Here is a 22,258-nt window from a genome sequence, read left to right on the forward strand (position 1 = left end):
CTAGGTCCATCCATGTGGCTGCAAATGGCATTATTTCATTCTTTTTGATGGCTGAATAGTATTCCACTGTATATATGTACTGCATCTTTATCCATTCCTCTGTCGATGGACACTTAGGTTGCTGAGTTATATCCTTTTATTATAAACGGGTAATCTATCAAGTAAAATTTTTCTCTGAGTTCTGTGAATTGCTCTTGCAAGTTATTTGAATCTGAGGAAGGGGTCTCTGGAAGCCCCCATCTATAGCAGGTCATCAGAAGCACTGCTGCCAACCTGGACTCGTGACTCGCATCTGAAGCGGGCAGGGGGCACAGTCTTGCAGCACTGAGCCCTTACCCTGTGGGATCTGATGCTGTCTGCAGGTAGAAACTGTCAGAACTGAGTTGAACTGTAGGACACGCCGCTGGGGTCTGAGAATCGGTGGTATGGGGAACCCCTCATACACACCCTGCTATTGGGTGCAGAATCCTTAACCTAATAAATGTCAGAGTTATCCAAACATTCATTTGAATTATTTAAACTAAAATGTAAGTACCAACTAATGTAACTATCCCACTCCTTTTAATCAGATCCATTGCATGGATGGTTTGACAGGCACACCCCGGTAAGGAGAAGTACACACTCGATGTACTTTTTCTTCTGGGTCCTCAGTTTTCCTTTCCTTCTCCTGATTCACCGCAGGTCAGCATTTCTCTGCATTCATCCTCATCTCTCCCTCTTCCTCCCACCTTCTGAAGAATGCAGACCTCACAGCTCTATTGGAAAAGTTTTGATAACACATTTCTGACTGCTTTATAATCAATACAGCTTAAGCTGTTATCTCTCAAAGGGCTACTTGGAATTCTGAAAGCAGAAAAGTCTTGTCTCCAAGGACGGAATTTCTAAATGTACAACTTCTAAAATCAGTGAACTGGTAAAGGAGAGATCTGAGGGCAGGAATTTTTGGTATACTTCCTGCTAAGCCGTATAAATTCTCATCTGGCTCTCTAAAGATGGAGGAACATAACATGCTGGTACTTCTGTGAAAAGCTACCTATACTGTTTTCATGAAATGGTATTTTAATATTACTTCATTTACTTCATAACCGCACAAAAGTCTATGTATTGTGAGAAATACTACTTCCACCTGTTACTGAAATCAGAGCATCTTTCCGGGCTGGTGAATGTATGTTGATTCCCAATTTAAGTTCGGGGGATCCCGTGTAATGTATACAGTCTACTTTTAGGTATGCATTCCAGCGTGTGATGAAGGGGGAGGTGTCATCAACTTGAGCTGGAAGGAACGTGTAGTCACATTACATTTTACTTTAAAAGTCAGGCACTAAATATGGATGAATAGCAGAGTGAAATTAAATACACTGGGATTACTATCGGGTTACAGATTTATTTTTAACAAGTAAATCAGAATGTTGTGCTTTGTTGTAGAAGAACAACTTGGGAAAACTAGAAAAAGTGTGATGCAAATACAGCCTCCGTTTCAAAGACGACGGCCCACGCGCCTCCTGGAAATCGGAGCTCCGTTCTATCAGGACAACCAGCTGCAAGTGAAGGTGTACTGGAAGAAGACCGAAGGTGGGTAGATGCTTCTGTTCATTTGTTGTTGTTCTTGCTAAGTTTCAGTTTATATTGGAGGCGAGTTGATTAACAGTGTTCTGTTAGTTTCAGGTGTACAGCAAAGTGATTCAGTTTTACACATACACGCGTGTATTCTTTTTCAAATTCGTTTCCCATTTAGGTTATTACAGAACCCTGAGCAGAGTTCCCTGTGCTACACAGTAGGTCCTTATTAGTTATCGATTTTATATACAGTAGTGTGTATATGTCAATCCCAATCTCCCAATTTATCCCTCCCGGCCACCCTTCCCCTTTGGTAACCATAAGTTTGTTTTCTAAGCCTGTGAGTCTGTTTTTGCCTTGTAAATAAGTTCATTTGTATTATTTTTTTAGATTCCACATGTAAGCAATATCGTATGATATCTGTCTTTCTCTGTCTGACTTCACTTAGTATGATCATCTCCAGGTCCATTCACGTTGCTGCAAATGGCAATATTTCATTCTTTTTTTATCACTGAGTAATATTCCATTGTATATATGTACCACATCTTCTTTATCCATTCATCTGTTGATGGACAGTTAGGTTGCTTCCATGTCCTGGCTGTTGTAAATAGAGCTGCAATGAACATTATGGTACATGACTCTTTTTGAATTATGGTTTTCTCAGGGTGTATGCCCAGGAGTGGGATTGCTGGGTCGTATGGTAGTTCTGTTTTTAGTTTTTTAAGGAACCTCCATACTGTTCTCCGTAGTGGCTGTATCAATTTACATTCCCACCAGCAGTGCAGGAGAATTCCCTTTTCTCCACACCCTCTCCACCATTTATTGTTTGTAGACTTTTTGATGATGGCCATTCTGACTGGGGGGTGTGGTGATACTTCATTGTAGTTTTGATTTGCATTTCTCTGATAATTAGCAATGTTGAGCATCTTTTCATGTGCCTCTTGGCCATCTGTATGTCTTTGGAGAACTGTCTATTTAGGTTTTCTGCCCATTTTTTTCACTGGGTTGTTTGTTTTCATGATATTGAGCTGTGTGAATTGTCTGTATATTTTAGAGATTAATGCCTCGTCAGTCACATCGTTTGCAAATATTTTCTTCCATTCCGTAGGTTGTCTTTTCATTTTGTTTATGGTTTCCTTTACTGTGCAAAAGCTTTTAAGTTTAATTAAGTCCCATTTGTTTATTTTTGTTTTTATTTTCATTAATCTAGGAGGTGGATCAAAATGATTTTGCTGGGATTTATGTCAGAGAGTGTTCTGCCTATGTTTTCCTCTAAGAGTTTTATATTTGTTGTTTGCATTGAAGAGCGCTGTGATGTAAGGGTGCTTGTGCAAACATCACCGTCGAGCCACACTATTGATATTAAGGAAACGGTAGCTGAACAAAACACATGCTTTTTAAAAAATCATTATTAAATGCCTTGCTCTCCTGAAGTCTGAATGGGTTGCCTCTGATTCCCAGGAATCTGTATCACATACTGAAATCTTCTGCTTACATGTGATCATTTCAGGGATATTAACCTGTCTTCATGTCTTTCCTAAGAAGGTTGATCTTGTGTCCCAAACACTTGAGACAGTCATTATTTTGCACTGTAAATTCTTGTTCTAAATTAGAAGACCTATAATGCAAATAATTTGGAAAATAGAATAAAAGAGCCGATTCTCTTCTCAATATCATTTCATAGAAATAGCGTTTTACTGGATTTTCTTTCAGAAGTCTCCTATACCTCTGTTTCTCACTCAGTTGTTTTATGTGTATATGTGTGTGTTTGTAAAGCACATTTTCATAAAATACTAATTTGCATTCTATATTGTTGGTATTTTTAATAACATTTTAAAATGGCTGCCTTGATGGATATTATGCCATAATGATTCCGCTACAGTCAAACATTTAGCTGCCTTCAGAATTTCCATCTTATAATCAATACTGCAATGAACAGTCACCCTTAGAATAGATTCTTTTTTCTCTTTATCTTTGGGATAAATTCCTTTTGTTTCTTTGTTTTCTGTACTCGTAGAATATTTATTTTGCATTATTGAAATAGTATTTTTAGAGTCACTTGACATACATTTTTATATTTATCACTTTTGTGCATTTTAAGACATAAACTCTATTTTAAGCAAAAAACAATAGATTGTTTCAAGAATGCAGTTTTTAAAATTCTTATTTTTCTGAAGTGCTATTTTACTCAGGGTACAGCTCACGAGCCATTGGGGATATTGGTGTTGGAGCTCTTCTTGTTCCAGAATTTTCTTCCAAGCTGCTGAAATTCATTCTCTAGCTAAAATAACATTACCAATCATGTTAATGTTTTATTACTATCATATGTTAATTTAAATTTTATTTATTGAATATTAATTATTAAAATTATATGTTAATATATCCATATTATGACATTTAATGATAGTTTTAAGTTAATATTAAATTGTAAAATTTATTTGATCTATTGTACAGTCAAGCCCTCCACATCAGTGGGTTCTGTATCTGCGAATTCAACCAACTGTGGATTGTGTACTATGTTTAAGATTGGCAGTGGGGTGAATCCAAGCATGCAGAACCCATAGATACGAAGGGCTAACTGTGGGACTCGAGCAGCCTGGAATTTGGTATCCAGGGTGTGGATCCAATCCCCACTCTCCAGTGGGTACCAAAGGATGACTGTATTTATCAATTTCAAATTAGAATTGTATGTCAATATGACATATTAATAAAACAACATATTAATATAATACTGAAAATGTACACATCTCATGTAAGGAAATGAAAATGTACACACACGGGAGGTGCAAACATCTTAAGCTCAGAATAGTAACCACCCTTTCCTGACTTCTAAAACTGAAGATTTGTTTTCCGTGTATTTGAATGTATACAGATGGAATCATACAGTTTGCATTACTCTTCTCACAGTGAACACTGCATGTGGGAAACCCGTCCATCCTGTTGCAGGAAGCCGTGATTCATCCATTTATATCACTGCATAGTCGTCCCTGGTACAGCAGTTGATGGAGATTTGGTTTGTTCCAGGGATGGGCTATTCAGAATGGCCCTGCTGTGAAGAGCCTATGACATGTCTGTTGATGCACGTGTGTACCTATTCCCCCGCAGAGGGTGGGATTCTCAGATCATAGAGGATGATGACCTTTAGAAGATACTGAGAATTTCCAAAGTGGCTGGACCAATGCACTTTCCCACCAGGAGGGTAAGATGGTCCCCACTGCCCCACATGCTTTCCCCCGTGAGGCATGTTCTGTCTTTCCCAGTTGAGCCTTTCCGGTACGTGTGACGTGATGGCTCAGTGCCGTTTGAATTTGCATTTTTCTGGTCATCCAGGCGTTGAACACCTTTTCATAAGTTTACTGGCGATGGAGCTCCTGTTTTTCAAAGCACTTTTCAACTGTTTAGCCAGCCTGTCCTGCAAGAGTCCTTTATATGTGGAGTATATGAGTCATCTGCTGGTTTCATCTTAGTATTTTCTACTTTTATTTTTTTCACATTCTTAATAGTTCTTACTTTTAGAGATTATCAGTTCATCATTTTGTTTCCTTGAGGCTTACCGCTCTTTGTGTCCTGTTTAAGAAATCTTTGCCTATGCCAGGGTCACAAAGATACTCTCCTTATCTCCTAGGAGTTATACTGTTTCATCTTTCTCTAGCTTTTACCCAGATTTGATTATTGTTGTAAGCAGCTACTGTAGGGCATCAATGTCCTTTCATTTTTCTTTCCCTCTTTTTTTCCCCAAAACAAAGAACTTTTTATTGAAGTATTAGTTGATTTACAATGTTGTGTTACTTTCAGGTATACAGCAAAGTGATTCAGTATTACATATATATACGTCTATTCTTTTTCACATTCTTTTCCATTATAGGTCATTAGAATATATTGAATATAGTTCCCTGTGCTATAAAGTAGGACATTGTTGTTTATCTACTTTATATACAGTCATTTGTATCTGCTAATCCCAAACTCCTAATTTATCCCTCCCCCACCCCCTGTGCCCTCTGGTAATCATAAGTTTCTTTTCTAAGTCTGTGAGTCTGTTTCTTTTTGTAAGTAATTTTATTTTTATAATTTTTTTTGCATTCACATGTAAGTGACATCATGATATTTGTCTTTCTCTGTCTGACCTACTTCACTTAGTACGATCATCTCTAGGTCCATCCATGTTGCTGCAAATGGCATTACTTCATTCTTTTTTATGGCTGAGTAATATTCCATTGTATACATGTACCACATCTTCTTTATCCATTCGTCTGTTGATGGACACTTAGGTTGCGTCCATGTCTTGGCTATTGTAAATAGTGCTGCTACGAACACAGGGTTGCCTGTATCTTTTTAAATTATAGTTTTGTCTGGATATATGCCCAGGACTGGGATTGCTGGATTATATGGTAGTGCTATTTTTAGTTTTTTTGAGGAAACTCCATACTGTTTTCCATAGTGGCTGCACCAGTTTACATTCCCACCAACAGTGTAGGAGGATTCACTTTTCTCCACATCCTCTCCAGCATTTATTATTTGTAGACTTTTTAATGATCGCCCTTCTGACTGGTGTGAGGTGGTACGTCACTGTAGTTTTGATTTGCGTTTCTCTAATAATTAGCGATAATGAGCACCTTTTCATGTGCCTATTGACCATCTGTATGTCTTCTTTGGAGAAATGACTATTTAGGTCTTCTGCCCATTTTTGGATTGGATTGTTTTCTTGTTATTAAACTCTACGAGCTGTTTGTATATTTTGGAAATTAAACCCTTGTCGATTGCATCATTTGCAAATATTTTCCCCCATTGCATAGGGTATCTTTTTATTTTGTTTATGGTTTCCTTTCTGTGCAAAAGCTTGTAATTTTGAATAGGTCCCATTTGTTTATTTTTGCTTTTATTTCTATTGCCTTGGGAGACTGACGTAAGAAAACGTTTGTACGATTTATGTAAGGGAATATTTTGCCAATACTCTATCCTAGGAGTTTTATGGTGTCATGACTTATATTAAGCCATTTTGAGTTTATTTTTGTGTATCGTGTCAGAGAATGTTCTAATTTCCTTCTTTTACATGTAGCTGCTCAGTTTTCCCAGCACCACTTATTGAAGAGACTGTCTTTTCTCCAGTGTATATTCTTGCCTCCTTTGTCATAGATTAATTGACCATAAGTGTGTGGGTTTATTTCTGGACTTTCTATCCTGTTCCATTGATCTATATTTCTGTTTTTCTGCCAGTACCTCAGTATTTACTGTAGCTTTGTAGTATAGTCTGAAGTCAGGGAGCTGTGATTTCTCCAGCTCTGTTCTTCTTTCTCAAGATTGTTGTGGCTATTTTGAGGTCTTTTGTGTTTCACAGACGTTTTAAAATGTTTTGGTCTAGTTCTTTGAAAAATGCCATTGGTAATTTGATAGGGATTGCATTGAATCTGTAGATTGCCTTGGGTAGTATGGTTATTATAACAATATTGATTCTTCCAGTCCAACAATATGGTATAACTGTCCATCTCTGTCAGCTTCAGTTTCTTTCATCAGCATCCTATAGCTTTTGGAGTACAGGTCTTTTGCCTCTTCAGGTAGGTTTATTCCTAGGTATCTTATTCTTATTTTTCTTTCCCCCTCTCCACGGAAATCTTTAGTAAAAGGCAAAAGATTTATATGATCTGAAGAGAAACCAGAGTATGAATAGTATTTTATTCTTTTTGATGCAATGGTAAATGGGATTGTTTCCTTAATTTCTCTTTCTGATAGTTTGTTGTAGTGTGTAGAAATGCAACAGATTTCTGTATATTAAGTTTGTATCCTGCAACTTTACTGAATTCATCGATGAGCTCTAGTAGTATTCTGGTAGTATCTTAAGGGCTTTTTTTATGTATGGTATCATGTCATATGCAAGCAGTGACAGTTTTACATCTTCCTTTCCAATCTGGATTCCCTTTCTTCTCTGATTGCTGTTGCTAGGACTTCCAAAACTATGTTGAATAAAAGTGACAAGAGTGGGCATCCTTGTCTTGTTCCTGACCTTGGAGGAAATGCTTTCAGCTTTTCACTGTTGAGTATGATGTTAGCTGTGGTTTTGTCATATATGGTCTTCATTATGTTGAGGTAGGTTCCCTCTATGCCCACTTTCTGGAGAGTTTTCATCAGAAATTGATGTTGAATTTTATCAAAAGCTTTTTCTGCATCTATTGAGATGATCATATGGTTTTTACTCTTCAGTTTGTTAATATGGTGTATCACATTGATTGATTTGAGGATATTGAAAAATCCTTGCATCCCTGGGATAAATCCCACTTGATCATGGTGTATGATCCATTTAATATACTGTTGGATTTGGTTCGCTAGTATTTTGTTGAGGATTTTTGCATCCATGTTCATCAAAGGTACTGGCCTATAATTTTCTTTTTTTGTGGTATCTTTGGCCGGTTTTGGTATCAGGGCAATGGTGGCCTCACAGAATGAATTCGGATGTGTTCCTTCCTCTGCAGTTTTTTGGAATGGTTTCAGAAGTACAGGTATTAACTCTTCTCTAAATGTTTGACAGAATTTGCCTGTGAAGCCATCTGGTCCTGGACTCTGGTCGTTGGGAGTTTTTTAATCACAGTTTCAGTTTCAGTACTGGTAATTGGTCTGTTCATATTTCCTATTTCTTCCTGGTTCAGTCTTGGGAGATCGTACCTCTCTAAGAGTTTGTCCGTTTCTTCTGGGTTGTCTGTTTTATTGGCATATAGCTGCTTGTAGTAGCCTCTTATGATTCTTTCTATTTCTCTGGTGTTGGTTATAACTTCTCCTTTTTCATCTCTAATTTTATTGATTTGAGCCTTCTCCCTTTTTCTTCTTGATGAGTCTGGCTAAAGGTTTATCAACTTTGTTTATCCTTTCAAAGAACCAGCTTTTTAGTTTCTTTGATCTTTTCTATTATTTTTTTAGTCTCTGTTTATTCAAAATAAGGATTAGTCAGAAGCACTTTTTTCCCTTGCTTGCTTCTTGGTTACTTGGTTGCTTATTTACTAGTAATTCACCGGAATATTTATATGGAAACAAGCTAACAGTATTATTTACAACTAAGCAAAGTCACTGCAAACAAGTGTCTGTAAGCAACTATTATAGGTAAAACACTGTACAGTTGTAAAGTAGTACTTGGACCAGAATAACGTAGACTTTAAGTTCTTAAATAAGGGTGGGATCTGCTAGGGAGAAGAGGGACCAGGACCGGGCATGAAGGAACTCCAGTTTCAGCACAAAGAGGGGTGAGGCAGTAGAGGACAGTGCAAGTGAGTGCCCAGAGGAGCTGGAGAACACGGGGAGATTTGAGACAGAAGCCGAGGCGGGCAAGGGGTTTAAGAAGAGGGAGGGGGCTTCCCTGGTGGCGCAGTGGTTGAGAGTCCACCTGCTGATGCAGGGGACACGGGTTCGTGCCCCAGTCCGGGAGGATCCCACATGCCGCGGAGCGGCTGGGCCCGTGAGCCGTGGCGCTGAGCCTGTGCTCTGCAACGGGAGAGGCCACAACAGTGAGAGGCCCACGTACTGAAAGAAAAAAAAAAAAACGCTACCTTATGCTACTGATTTTAAAATGAAAGGAGACACAGTGGATGCTCACAGAGTGTGTATTTGAAGACTCGTGTAGTCACTAAGGTTTATTTGTAACCCCTAACCAGTCCTGGGGGGCGCTTGTGTGGTCCTTTGTGGGGGTGCTCGTGCAGGGAGTGGCGATGGGCTTGAGTCGCCCCATGTACACGTTCCCACCTGAAGCAGAGGGGACGCCGCCCTCTCGTTTCCACTCTCACACTGGCGACACATCCTTTGCCCGGTCTGTTTAGCGCCGTGGGTTTCTGGTCTGTTGTGTTGCATTGCCTTGCTTTTTGTTGGAGAGATTTGTTCTGGTTAAAGTGGCCCCAAGCAGAGTGGTGGAGTGCTGCCTTTGCTGACTGATACATGAGGCTGCCTGGGAGGTGCTAGTCACATTGGTAGTGTGTGATGAAGTTCCGAAAAGGTAAAAAAAGTGTCTAAATGTGTCATTTTTGAGATGGTGATGGATTAAAAAAAAAGTACAGTGGAGGCGTTATTGTGAGGCTGAGAGCAAAGAAATTTACTGTCCTGCTACCCAGGATCATGAAAATAATTTCAACTAGAGTTTTTTAAGTAAAGAAATATTACAGTTAATTATGACTTTATTAAATAAGTTTTTAAAAAAGAAAAACACACATAAAATAAGATTATGTATTGACTGGCTGGCAAAAATGTGGTGACCAGAAGCTCACGGGAAACTAACAAACACTGTATTTCTCCAAGAAACAGCCATCCCAGATTTGCTAATTCTGCATTCACGGTGATTTTCTAAACCCTCACTTGTGTGAATTGTGTAGACCTGCATGAGAAACACATGCCAGTTTTTGATTAAGCTTGGAAGAGTGTGGACTGCTGTGTACGTGTCTGAAAAAGTGCCATGAAGGACTGCTTAAAAGACAGCCTGTTCATTTTAATCATGTCTTAAAGGAGTGGGTTTTATTCGGGTTTGGTGAAGGCAACAGAGACAACGGCCACTGAGAAGGTAGTTTGTTACTCACGGCTCCCAGGAGGGGGGACCCTCCACACCACTCGGGCCACATGGGGAGGCACCAGGGTCGGTCAGGAAGCAGGAAACTGCTCAGAAGCCTTTACTCTGGCGAGTAGGAAAGGCAAGATGGTCTCAGGATTGGCTAGTCTGGATCCTTTCGGTGGGCTCTGGCTCGGGGGCTGTCCCCACCTACCTGGCCCTGGGGTGATGAGGGTGGTGGCCCAGAGTGTGAGGGCCCCATAGAGGAGGTGCTGGGGAGGGGCTCTGGGTCGGCTGGTCTGCACGGGGCAGCGGCCACCCTGCAAGGGCGGTCCCGGCAGGGTCCGCAAGGCTGCAAGATGTCAGAACATCACAGATACAGAAAACAAAAAGGTGTGATTAAATAAGAGGCAAGCTGAACGCAAGGGCAATTGAGGGCAGGGATCAAGGGTGTGGTTTTAGAAGCGCTGAGTTTGAAAAGCATCTACATGGGACAGGAAGTTGGGAACACCAGCTCCTCCAGGGAACAGCTCAGGTGAAGGTAGAAACGCAGAGCCGTCTTGGAAAGCCTTGGGCTTGGGTGAAATTCTTCACGGAGGTGGCAGATCCAGAGAGAGTAGGCGTGGACTCAGGCAGGGCGGCGTTGAGAGCTGAGGGCTCCGACGTGTTGCTCGGTGCGTCCTCTTATGGAAACACAATTACGCTGTCAGATGTGTGTGGGGTTCTTAGGAGACCTGGAGCCACGGGTATCAATTACACATCATAGCACTGGAGTGCAGCAAACTGGCATCCAGCCCCGGCTGCTCCAGACCAGGGAATGTCAGCCCTGCTGTGTGCCCGACTTTGGAACTTGCTACTCTGTCCGATATGGGAGCCACGAGCCCCGTGGAGCAGCTGAATCTTAAATTCAGTGATTTAGGATTCAGCTGCAGCAGCAGTGTGGTGACGAGGGGTCACCACATACAGAAGCTTCCGTCGTGGCAGACAGTTGTGTGGGACGGTGCCCTGCCCCCCGTTATCCACACCGACCAGGCCCAGTGCCAACCTCCTTCCAGGTTCCCCTGCGAGGTCAGCTCCTCTGTGAGCTGCACCAGCGCTTCAGTGACAGTTGCAACCCTCTGTCGGGATGCCGTACCTCTCTCGCCCTCCGTGTTCAGCTGTAGGCTCATCTCCCTCCAACCTGACTGAGACCTGACTCATGCACTTTATTACTTGTCCAGCCCCCTTAGGATTTAAGAGGCGTGAGAGCAGCTGCTCCTGGGAGGTTATTTCACTACGATGCCTAGAGCGGCACGACTTGTTGAAAGAAAGGATTTGAATTCACTCAATGACTGACTTCAGCCTTAATAACGTGCAATTCTTTTCTTAAAAAAAAGCCCTTGATGTCTGCCATGTAAAGAGTTAAAAGCCTCTAGTCAGAGGGTTCCCCTTTTAGCTAAACACCATTGGTGCCCACTTGCTGTTTATTTTCTCAGATTGAAAGTTCTTCTTTTCTCATTCCAAAGTGCTCGCAGCAAGTTCCCACCAGAACCACCCAATTTCATCCAAGAGTTTTCCCCTCGGAAAACCTCCATCAAACACTTGGCGTGAGCATTCGGACGAGATGCTAATCACCCAGGGAAGCGATGCCTTTCACACCCGGGGACACACTGGGGTGATTATTAAGCCCAGGATTGCCCGGACCTCCTTTCCCACACTCAGTGACCGGCTTCTCATCACGGTGTCTTTTTTTCCACTCGGTCGGCCAAAGTAAAGACACGTGCAGAAAACGCGCTGCTCCAGCTGGAAGTGGAAACGTTTAAGGAGCCCGTATGCTGGGCTGGCTTTGAGAGCAGGCCTTGTTTCTGTAGCGATCGCACACAGGCACTGCAAGGATGCACCATTAAGGCACCGGGAGGCTGTTCACCCTGTATCTTCTGATGAGGGAGGGGGCCCTGTCACAGCAAGGCTCGAGATGGAGCACATCTGAAGGGCCAGGTCTTCAAGTCGAGGGAAAGGCTTTTGTTCCTGCCTGGGCTTGACAGCCTCTCCATCAGCTTCGTCAGAAAAATGTAGGGTTCAGAGACTTGAGACGAGTCTCTCTTAGAGCCTAGGAAATAAGAGAATGGCTGCTGAGCGTTACCCTTTGTTGGGGGATTTATTACTGTGGACACCATGGCGAGGTTATTCTCAAGACCTCTGTGGAGTCATTTTGCTATGACTTTCCTAATTGTTTTTTTCTGTGTGGTTCTCGTATTTCAATTCGCTTTTCCTCTGATGGCTTATTACTTTTTCCCCCCCGACTCTAGTCAGAATTTTGGGAGCCCCACCTCCTCTGGATCACCTGCAGGACTCTGTCCTTCCTTCCTGGCCTGTCGTGCTTTAAGGACTTGGGGCTGCGTGCACCGTGACTTGCAGGCTGTTCTTTTTTGCTGACTGGTGTTGACCTTACAGATCCCGCTGTCAGTCGGTATCACGTGCAGTGGTTTCCGGAAGTCTGTGCCCACAACGCATCTGCCGGGGTGGAGGCATCCTTGGGCGTGACCCAGGTGAGGAGGTGGCCGAAATGCCGGATTCTGAACGGCTTCTAGACTCACCTGATCAGGGGACAAAGCTGGACAGAGAGAGGTGCAGGTCGTGTGTCCAGTGGGTAACTCGTCCTCACCAGGCTCTGTAAGGGACCCATGACCAGGTGGGAGCGGGAGACACAGGGTCACCTGTTCACTCATCTCTCGGCCCTTCACAACCTCACACGTCATCAGTCAGCACAGGGCGGGCCCTGAGATGCAGACATTCAGGACACAGCTCGTGGGGAGCTCCCAGGATACAGGGGAAACGCTGCCAGTCTCATCTTAATTGCACGAAAGCTCTGAATTGTTTTCTGGATTTTGACTCGACACAATGACCTAAAAGGTCTCATTTCCCCCAGGGAATTTCTATACGACACTATCATTCAGCATCTCCTTTGCTGCATCCCTAACTTCCACCAACTCGTCCAGGTAATGAAAGATACGGCCCGTCCTGTGATGTTCTGCCTTTAAGGGTCCCAGAGATGCTCCTGCTGCAGCTCTCGTACATGTGCACGAAGCCCTGACAACTACACCCTAGAACGGGCACGCACACCCAACACCCAAAGGCGAAGAAACCTCGCGCAAGCTCGTTAGGCCCGTCAGTGTCAGTTCTCCCGTTAGCGTAAGGTTATACCCTCAGCCTCTCACTCTGCCCGCAGCTGAGTCTGGTTTTCGTAATCCTGTTTAATCGCAAACTTCCGGCCGGCAGCAATCACAGCCCTCCCAGCAGCGGAGGCAATACACTGCTCAAGAATGTCTTCCTTTCCGTAAGGAAAAACTCACAGCTAAAGCACGCCTGTGTCTCAGAGAAGCCCGAGTTAGCTTTTTTTGTATTAACAACTTAGGTGTCTGTTTACGGCGTTACCCACCACGCTGCCTCCCACCTTGCCCCACTGCTGCTCATGAGGGCTGCAAGTCGGCTGCTTACGTGGAAGTGCTGCCGTCCTGTCGGGTTCTGGAGCCTGTGTCCCACCCCATGGGAGCCTCTCACAGTTGTAATAAATGAAAGCAGGGCCCCTGTCTCCTTTGCACTTTTTATGAAAGCTGTGTTGCACACGTCCCATATATAGGAAGACAGCCTTGGTGGAGGTAGGAGTTCCTCTCCTGCCAATTTCGTACCCTCGTGAGATTTACTGTTAGCGTATTCTCTCTCTCTCTAGGAAAATTACATGATTCTTCAAGATCTGGCATTTTCCTGCAAATACAAGGTGACCGTCCAACCCACACGGCCAAAGGGCCGCTTGAAAGCAGAAACCGTTTTCTTTACGACCCCACCGTGCTCCGCTCTGAAGGGCAAAAGCCACAAGCACGTCAGCTGCCCCGGCGATGCAGGTACGTTTCACGCGAACTTCCAAGGTTGCGGCTGTGATGCTGGCAACTCTGTACACATTTCCAGACCACATTTCACAAGAGCCTACAAACCCAAAGTATCCCCCTTTCTAAACTGCAGCGTGACGGCCCACTTGGGAGGTAACAAACGTATGAAGGCACGTATTACATCCTCATTGCAACAGCTTTGGCGGACAGCCTTTGCTGGCGTGTCAGCCCTTTAGAAATGAAGCCGAGGGTCTGTGTACTGCTTGTGCTTTGGCGCACTTTATGTAAGTGATTTCACTTTTATCCCGGCCCTCTGCCGTGGGCGTCACCTCGACATGCTTTCCGAACGCCCTGTCTTTAGCTTCCCAAGCCTCTCCTAAAACGGGGGCAGCTATTCTCAGACGCAGACCCCTGAGCGCCTTCTAGTAACTTCCGACGACTCTTGTAGTACCTTGAATATTCACCCGTCTCACTGCAGTCTCTCCTGTTCTCTAAGTGGCCAGGTCCCGCCAGATCACAAAATTCTTCCTGTCTTCCACCCCCAAAGCAGGACTCTCAACGTAGCGCCCAAGGGAGCAGAAGCACATGGCACAAAGGTGCAGGGCTGAGGCTGCCTCCGCACAGGTTGCCGGGACAACTGTCTGACCCCATGCTCCCGAGGCGGCCGGCCGAACCCCACGGGACGTACCTGCCGCCTAGGGCCCCTCTCGCACTCTCCTTCCCCTGACCCAGCCTTCCTCTTCCCGCTGCTCCAGGTCACGTTCATTCCAAAGTGCAAGCCAAACCTGAGAACCTGTCGGCCTCCTTCGTGGTCCAGGACACGAACGTCACAGGGCACTTCTCCTGGAAGCTGAGCAAGGCCACCGTCCAGCGGCCCGTGACCGGCTTCCACGTGACATGGGCCGAGGTCACGACCGAGAGCAGGCAGAACGGCCTTCCCAACAGCCTCATCCTGCAGTCCCAGATCCTCCCGGCGGTGGGTGCCCCTCCCTCCCGGGCCCTCCGGCTGGCACCCGCACCGTAGGGTGGTTACTCACTGTTGGCGCCCACGTCCCATCACGCTGGGGCCAGTTGTTGAGCTGCGTGTGTGCGTTGTCTTCTCCCGAGTGTATTATTTCGCAGGTACTGAAAGACACCACACAAGTGTTGCCGTGAACAAACTGTCGTCTAGATGAACTGTGATTACTAGAGCCCCTCTTCAACACACGTCTCCTGTCGACACGGGATGCATGCGGTGTAACCATTTTCTTCTCCTTTGTGAAGCCCGTGTCCCTCTGGCCCAAGTGGACAGGCCCTGTTCGAAGGGTTAAATTTGGGGAAAAATTAGCTAAGAGAACCTTCTTCTTTCTCTCCGTTTCCCCACTTCAAATGTGGCCAGAGCCCATAATGAGTTGGCCTGTCTTCCAGGCCACTAATTCCTTGGCTTGAAAAAAAAGACCCATGTACAGGCTTTTACCAGCTCTAAAAATGCCCTTAGAATATCCAACTCCTGCTCCAAAAAGAAAAAGAAAAAACAAACAAAAAAGCCCCTTAAATCCCAGAAGGAAAAATTCCATGGAATTGGAAAGTAATTTTTCTATGTGTGTATATGTTAGGTTTTATTGAGTTTTGAGAAAAATAAACACTGTTGGCTATGGGCATTGACAGATAGATACTGCATCTTAAGGAACATAGTTGGCTCGCTTACGGAAATGTGGATTACCAAGAATTCACACCACAAGATGTGCAGATGAAAACTTTAAACCATGGGAAAGTCTTGGGTTGAGGAATACAAAATGCGGTCCCAGGGGTGAGCCCTGAGACTGGCCCTGGCCCATCTTAACTCTGCAAGTGTCCCCGGCTGCCAAGAGCTGGGCTCTCAGTGCCGAGGCTGCCCAGCAGGGCAGGACTCTAGCAAACAAGGACAGACGTTCGACCAACCACGCTGGGGTGTCAAAGCAACCGCACCCGCGTTTACACGGTGATCGCGGGTGTGCGGGCAGGAGGAAATGGGCAGAGAATGAGAGAGTCCGTCGTGTGGCTTTGTAGTCAAGAGGGGCCTAACGGGCGCGTCCTCTCCTGTGCCCCCTCAGGATCGCTCCGTGCTCACGGTGCCAGGTCTGCGGCCGGCCACCCTCTACCGCCTGGAGGTGCAGGTGCTGACCGCAGGCGGGGAGGGACCCGCCACTATCAGGACCTTCCGGACCCCCGACCTCCCACCCTCGGCTGCATACAGTGAGTGCCGGGGGCCCCCGCCAGCTTTGGGGACACAGAGAAAGTCTTGCTGAAAACACGAAAATCAACAGATCACTGCAGATTCCTACGGATAGGGAATTCTCTGAACCTGAACTTCATCCAGGCCTTTGTATGTGCTTTTCCTGGCGGCCACGCCTGCTGCCCGCAGCCCACCTTACACGCTTCCTGGCCCTGCTCCCTCCTCCCTCCCCCCTCCCTCCCTGCCTCCCTTTCTGTTACTTCCTTTTCCATACTTCCATTTTTTTCCCCTACATGATGCATGCTTTCTCCTTGTCTTTTAACCACAGATACACATGGGAGGGAAAAAAATCTATCGTCTCATATCAATCTGAATTTTTGGTTTTTAAATTAAGATGTTCAAATATGACAAAATAGCAAACAGCATTTGGCTACGGAGCTTATTTTCTTATTACATATATTGTTACTATAATCTGTATTACATGAATTTTCTTCATAACATGACCCAAATCAATCTACTTGACTCACTGCTAAGTTAAAAATAATTGTCACGTATTGTTTCAAAACAGTGAGCCTCTTGTTGGTTTTTAAATTATGCACTTTGCTTTTCTAGCTTAAACCTTTGACATGGCTTTTTAAGTTTATGTGTTAAGAAAACTGCGAAGTCGTTCTAGTTTTACTTGTTTTTTAAAAAATGATGGATCAAATTTGCCCCCCAATAGCTTTCTGCACTTCGAATTTAAAGGAAAAAACCATCACGTGGACGAGCTCGATGGCCCCTTACGCTTATAAGGGTGAATGCGGTCCCCGTGTGCCTCCACTGAAATTCTGTGTAATAAGAGCATGGGTTAAGTTTTAAACTTTCTTGAGGAAATGCAAAGTATTTTGGCTTATATAATTGTGAGCCTAAAGAAAGGGGCTTGTCTTCTTTCTCTTGTGATTTTTTGGCGTTAGGGAGGGAACCAAAGCGCAGGGGGAAGGCAGAGAGAAGAGAGGGAGTGAATGTCTGTCTCTCTGCATGTTCAGAGCCAGGAGAGGAGGGACCTGGACGGGAGGGAGCACGGGCCCGGGGCCAAGGCGTTCACCGCAGTCAGCGCGTGCCTACTGTCCGTTCACCCAGCCGGGGAAAGCGTCACGACCGACTGATGTGTCTGTTCTGTCTCCCTAGGACCCCACCTGAAACACCGTCATTCACACCATTACAAGCCTCCTCCAGAAAGATACTGACCTGTTCCCGGAGATGTCTGAACCCCGAGCGAGCGTGTAAGCTCGCAGACCTTCGAGGACCGGCCGTGCCCGCTTACGGGGGCACCAGGCCTTTCCCATAGGACCTCCCGCCCCATCTAACTTTACTGCACTAAACGCTTCTGTCTGTATCGGACGCGCCTGGACACCAGGGACAAGTGGTGAGACGGTGGACGTGGACACAGTTTCCTGTGAGAATGGAGAGAACACGAAGGCCAGGCCTGTTTCACTGCAAAATCTGTTTCCATACATGGTTTAGCTATGATCTCAAGTGAATTACTGCAGATCTGAGACTTCCCTGAATTTAGAGCGGCAAATTCTCAAGAGAAACCGGCGTAACAAATACACAGTTTATACACGTAATAAGCATGCTAAGCGTACACATAGTAAGTGTCACGTTACTCAATAAACAGTTTAAAATTAAATTATTGGTTTGGTTTGCAAAATCGACTGAAGACTATACGGTTTTTTGGCCCTATTTATTCAAATACCTTAAGATGATTTTTATCACGTGATTTTTTAGCTGAAAACTTGTGACCTGAAATATGCCAATTAATTTAGACTTAAAATGTTCCCACTTCCAGCACCTAAGCTTCATTTTCTACCAAGGCAAAGAAGAGCGCAGCCTGTCAATGAGGGTTTAGGGAAGACATCCACAGCAGAAAGGAGTCAGTGCCTTACGCTGCTATCCAGAGTCTGCCTTGGAGAAACTAAAAGTCTTTTCTGGGGATGCTTTTTAATATTTCATCCTGTACTGTGAGAGAGAGATTTCCCTGATACGCTATTTATGCTTTTCCTTAATGTGGGAAACGGTTGCCGACATGCTTTGTTTTGCAGCTTTCATGTATCTAAGACTTCGCAAAACCTCTTGCTTGAAATGAAGGAATCCCAATGACTGAATATTTTCAAATCTTTACTGAGATTTGCCTTTTCTTAACGAAAGCAAGCTCTTTACGTGGTAGAATACTGTCCGTAATGTAGAAAAGGCGGAAGGGCTTTGGTTGGTGGAGAAGGACAGCTACTTGCCTTTGACTAACCTTCCTTTACTCTACAGATGTATTATTATACCTTATTTGAAAAATTTCCCAGGTTCCACGCTAAGCCCTCAGAGCATGAACGCAAGTCAAACACGTTGTCAGTCTACAGTATTGCAGGGTATGTCGCGGCAGCCTTAAACCAGAAATGTTTAGTTTAATATAGTTTTTTCCTCGAGGGAATACCCATATGTATGTTTTGAAACAGGCACGTATGTATGTGCGTCTGTGTGCTTCCGTGTGTATACGTATACACATAGGCGCAAACAAACACACATACATACACACACGTACACCTTGAGGACGGATCTCTGAAGAAATTGTTTTCCCAGCTCAGCAATGGTGGATAAAGACACAGTTCTCCTACAGATCATTAGGGTCATCTATATTCCCCGTCAGTATTGACACTATGAGAAAAGAGCAACTTAAAAAATTGAACATTTTAAAGGATAGGCTTCCTCGTTTCATTACCTACACAAGTAAAACGAGGAAATTTTCAGTACACTTTTCTTGGGTTTTCATGGTGGGACTTGGAACTGGTCGTTTTGTTACGTTTCCTGAAAGCCTGTGGGCGCCCTGACTGCTCCTGGTGGGGTGAAGAGGAGAGAGAACGTGTTGGCTTTTGTGAGGCTTCCCACTCTAAGAGCAGAAGCCATGCAGAACGCAGACAGACTCTGTCTGTTACCAAATCGATGCCTAGCCTTAGGGAACACAGTCTGTAGGCATGGATCCCTGAAAGAGGATACTGAAAACTGCTTCCCGTGCGTTAAAATTGTTTAAAAGTCGATAAGGCAGACAGTGTTCTGCAGCTTTGGACACGCGGCTCCGTGGGAAATCTCAGAACGGAAGTTCACGGCGCTTCCGGCTGTTTTTCTGCAGCTCCTAACGTGGCCTGGGATGGACTTTAGCACAGGGTGTCCTGAAATCACCTGGTTCTAAGAGTTCCAAATTTTGAATGGAGAGAACAGGAACAGCCTTCATTTCAAACGCCCTTGAGCTTGAGCAAACACAGAGATCTTCTCCGAAACTATGATCTACTCTAGTGCCATTCCCAGCATCTGAATTTCAAATTCTTAAAACTTCAAAAATGAAAACTTCACATTATTGGCTACAAGTTTATCTTTTACCTTAATTTGTCATGAAGAAATCCACCAAGTATTCGTGCCAGCAAATTTTTGTACTGTTGTATAGTTTAAAATGCAGGAGTATATACATAGATACAAGATATTATTAAATTATTAAGTAAGCTTAATTTTATAAAATTTAATTGTTTCTTTTGTCTGGGTAAGAGACATTGAGCAAATATATTTTCAGTTCAGATAAAGGTTCTGTAGCTTACACCTTCCTTAAAAAAATCTGAAGCAGCTCTTATGAGCATTTCATTCTGCTATAATATTCAATAATTTAAATTTTATTAGTATTATTGGAAAATGCTATTAATTAGGCAATGAGAGAAACCTGAGTTTCTTTTACGAATTTCAGTAATCTTCAATAATAGTCAAATGAACAAAAATATAATTACTACTTTTTGAATTTTTAACATTTGAGTGCCCTAATAAAGGGCTAAAAAGATCTCTTTCTTATTTTAAAACATAGTTTTAGTGGCTGACTCTCTGATACGTTGTATGGAAATTAGATGCATTTCTCTCACGTGAGAAAAAGTATATTAACTGATAGTATTTACTCTTTAAAAACCTGAGCTCGTCAAACATATGACGTCATCAAAGACAGGTGGCTAATTCCACGTATATCGAGGCTACACGCGCTCTTTTTACTTAGAACATGCACTCCTCAGTGATGGATTTATCTGTGCTACCCCTTATTCTAAGTGGCCTCTATGCAGCAATTTTTATAAACGAATGTGTGCCCTTCACGTCATCTAGTGTTTTAATATGATATATTTATGACAGGTGATTTTCTGAAATGTTTATTAAACAAAATTCAAAGTTGAAAAATAGATCTATGTCCTAGAAAGCTGAAAGAACCTATACCCAATCTACAGAGCAGGGTTTCTCCACCGCAGCGCTGTTGAGATTTGGGGCTGCACGTTTCCCTGTTCGAGGGGCCCGCCCCCTGGGCACTCAACGCAGGTCTCCACCCAGCAGCTGCCAGGAGCACCTCCCCGAGGGGGTGACAGCCACAGGCTCTCTAGTCACGGCCCGCGCCCTCTGGGGGGTCAGGTCACCCCCAGCTGAGAATCACTGCTTCGTAATGTTTCCTGAACAGACGAGAATTTGCCCTGTATGAGGAACCCAGTAACTCGCAGGGGTAGGAACGGCTGGGAAGTGATGACACTGGACTTCAAAGCCCTTGATCGTATCTTTTATCAACACTGAAAAAATCCGATTAAAAGGCTGAATTTGGACTTGTGTCTGTATCACGTGAGTACAAATATTCATTTTGTCCTACGGATCGGTCAGTGTCGTTTGTGATAACGGCTTATCTACTTCATGCCCTGTCTTACACCGTGTGCTGTGGAGTTCCTCAAGTTTACGCATTCCTACGATTGCAAATATCTCAATCTTGTTACGCAAACGTTGGCGTTGTGACCAGAACAGAGGCTAAACGTCTGTTGCACGTACTTTAAGATTCGTTTAACATGTAAATGCGTAAAGATGGCGACTCTCATCTACGGTCTCGCATGGCCAGACTGAGCTTCTTACCTCGACTGAACATTTTAGCAAGTTATACCATTCATAGGGTGATCAACAGAGGTCTGTATGTAAAGCTGTTAGGACTTTCTCTCGACTTAATTATAGTGTGCAGATAACACAACGGCTACCTTCTCATCCAAATGGCCTGTAGAAATCATGTCCCTTAGAGAGGTCATTTAAAGTCAATATTTATTTATGTATGGAATAAAAAATGTTTGATTTCTGTGTGTGTCTATTAGGTTATTTAGGGAGAAGTAATCTTGTAAAAAAAAAAACTTGTAAAAAACACAAAAGCACTGTAAATAGGCTGATACCCCGTGACTCATTATTTTCATGTTAGAGTTTGTACATACTGATTCCGTAATAAAGGATCTTTAAACCCGCACAGTGGACTAGACTCGTTTCCTGAAAACACACGCACACGCACACACATTTTCTTTCCATTTAGAAAGAAAAAATAACAGTTTCATACGGCCCCAGAGAGATTCAAAAAGCCTCACTCTCCTGTCAGCATGGAGGGAATTGGAGGTCCGGTAAGTGCAACAGGGCAGCACGTCATCCTGAAGAAGGGGTCCTGGCCTTGGACGGTCACGCTTCAGAGTTATTTCACCGCGTTTACAACCCTGACTCCTGATGGTTTCGTGGCACTTCCTATCAATAGTCTACAAGTTTACATCGCTCCCCGCCCCCAGGATGTACCCATAAAAGGCTAGGTATGTGCAGTGCAAATAAGCTTTCACCCACACCCCGGTGTTTTCAACACCAAAGGCCACTGACGGCTGCGGTCTCCACTCCCCATGCAGCGTCTAGAGAGGTTCCTGGGGCCGCCACGCTGGCAGGCGCTCTGCCCACAGCATCTCCACGGGGGACTCAGAAGAGCGCTGTTCCGTAAAACACGACTAGGAAGGTGTTAACGTAGGGAAGCCGGGATTATTTTCCTCTCCATAAAATCACCTATTCATTTATTTATTAGACACTCACTCAGCAGAAATGTCCTTAGTCTCTGCTGTTGCCTGGTCCTGCCCTCCAGGTGGGATGCTGACTACGCATGGCAGGTGCCAGGTTTTCAGGGGTCTTCCTCTAGGAGAAAGAGACTGGTGATAAGTAAGAGACTGGCGACGTCGTACGTGTGAACAGCCAGGGGGTGGAAAGGACGCGCAGCGCCGGGTTAGGGAGCGGCCGTGGGGTGCCGAGGAT

General features: G+C 44.2%; 1 protein-coding gene, 1 long non-coding RNA gene and 1 pseudogene across 2 annotated transcripts in view; 1 reads left to right on the plus strand and 2 right to left on the minus strand.

The window, feature by feature from the left end:
- Positions 1-21,439, plus strand: part of ANOS1 (anosmin 1) — a 190,515-nt gene extending 169,076 nt beyond the window's left edge. The window contains exons 9-14 of the mRNA XM_029240257.1: positions 1,426-1,572; positions 12,503-12,597; positions 13,779-13,950; positions 14,691-14,911; positions 16,008-16,149; positions 17,297-21,439. Of these exons, the coding sequence (XP_029096090.1) occupies positions 1,426-1,572; positions 12,503-12,597; positions 13,779-13,950; positions 14,691-14,911; positions 16,008-16,149; positions 17,297-17,355 (836 nt within the window). The 3' untranslated portion in view covers positions 17,356-21,439. The remainder of the gene's footprint in view (positions 1-1,425; positions 1,573-12,502; positions 12,598-13,778; positions 13,951-14,690; positions 14,912-16,007; positions 16,150-17,296) is intronic.
- On the minus strand, positions 7,125-7,216 carry LOC114906669 (annotated as a pseudogene).
- On the minus strand, positions 8,306-13,719 carry LOC114905929. The gene is made up of 2 exons (XR_003796332.1): positions 10,284-13,719; positions 8,306-10,195 (listed from the first exon to the last, which is right to left on the minus strand). It is a non-coding gene; the product is annotated as an uncharacterized LOC114905929 (long non-coding RNA).
- Positions 21,440-22,258: the final 819 nt, after the last annotated feature.

The sequence above is a fragment of the Monodon monoceros genome, unplaced genomic scaffold, assembly GCF_005190385.1.
Source record: "Monodon monoceros isolate NGI ecotype Baffin Bay Population unplaced genomic scaffold, NGI_Narwhal_1 Super_Scaffold_22, whole genome shotgun sequence".
Lineage (NCBI taxonomy): Eukaryota > Metazoa > Chordata > Mammalia > Artiodactyla > Monodontidae > Monodon > Monodon monoceros.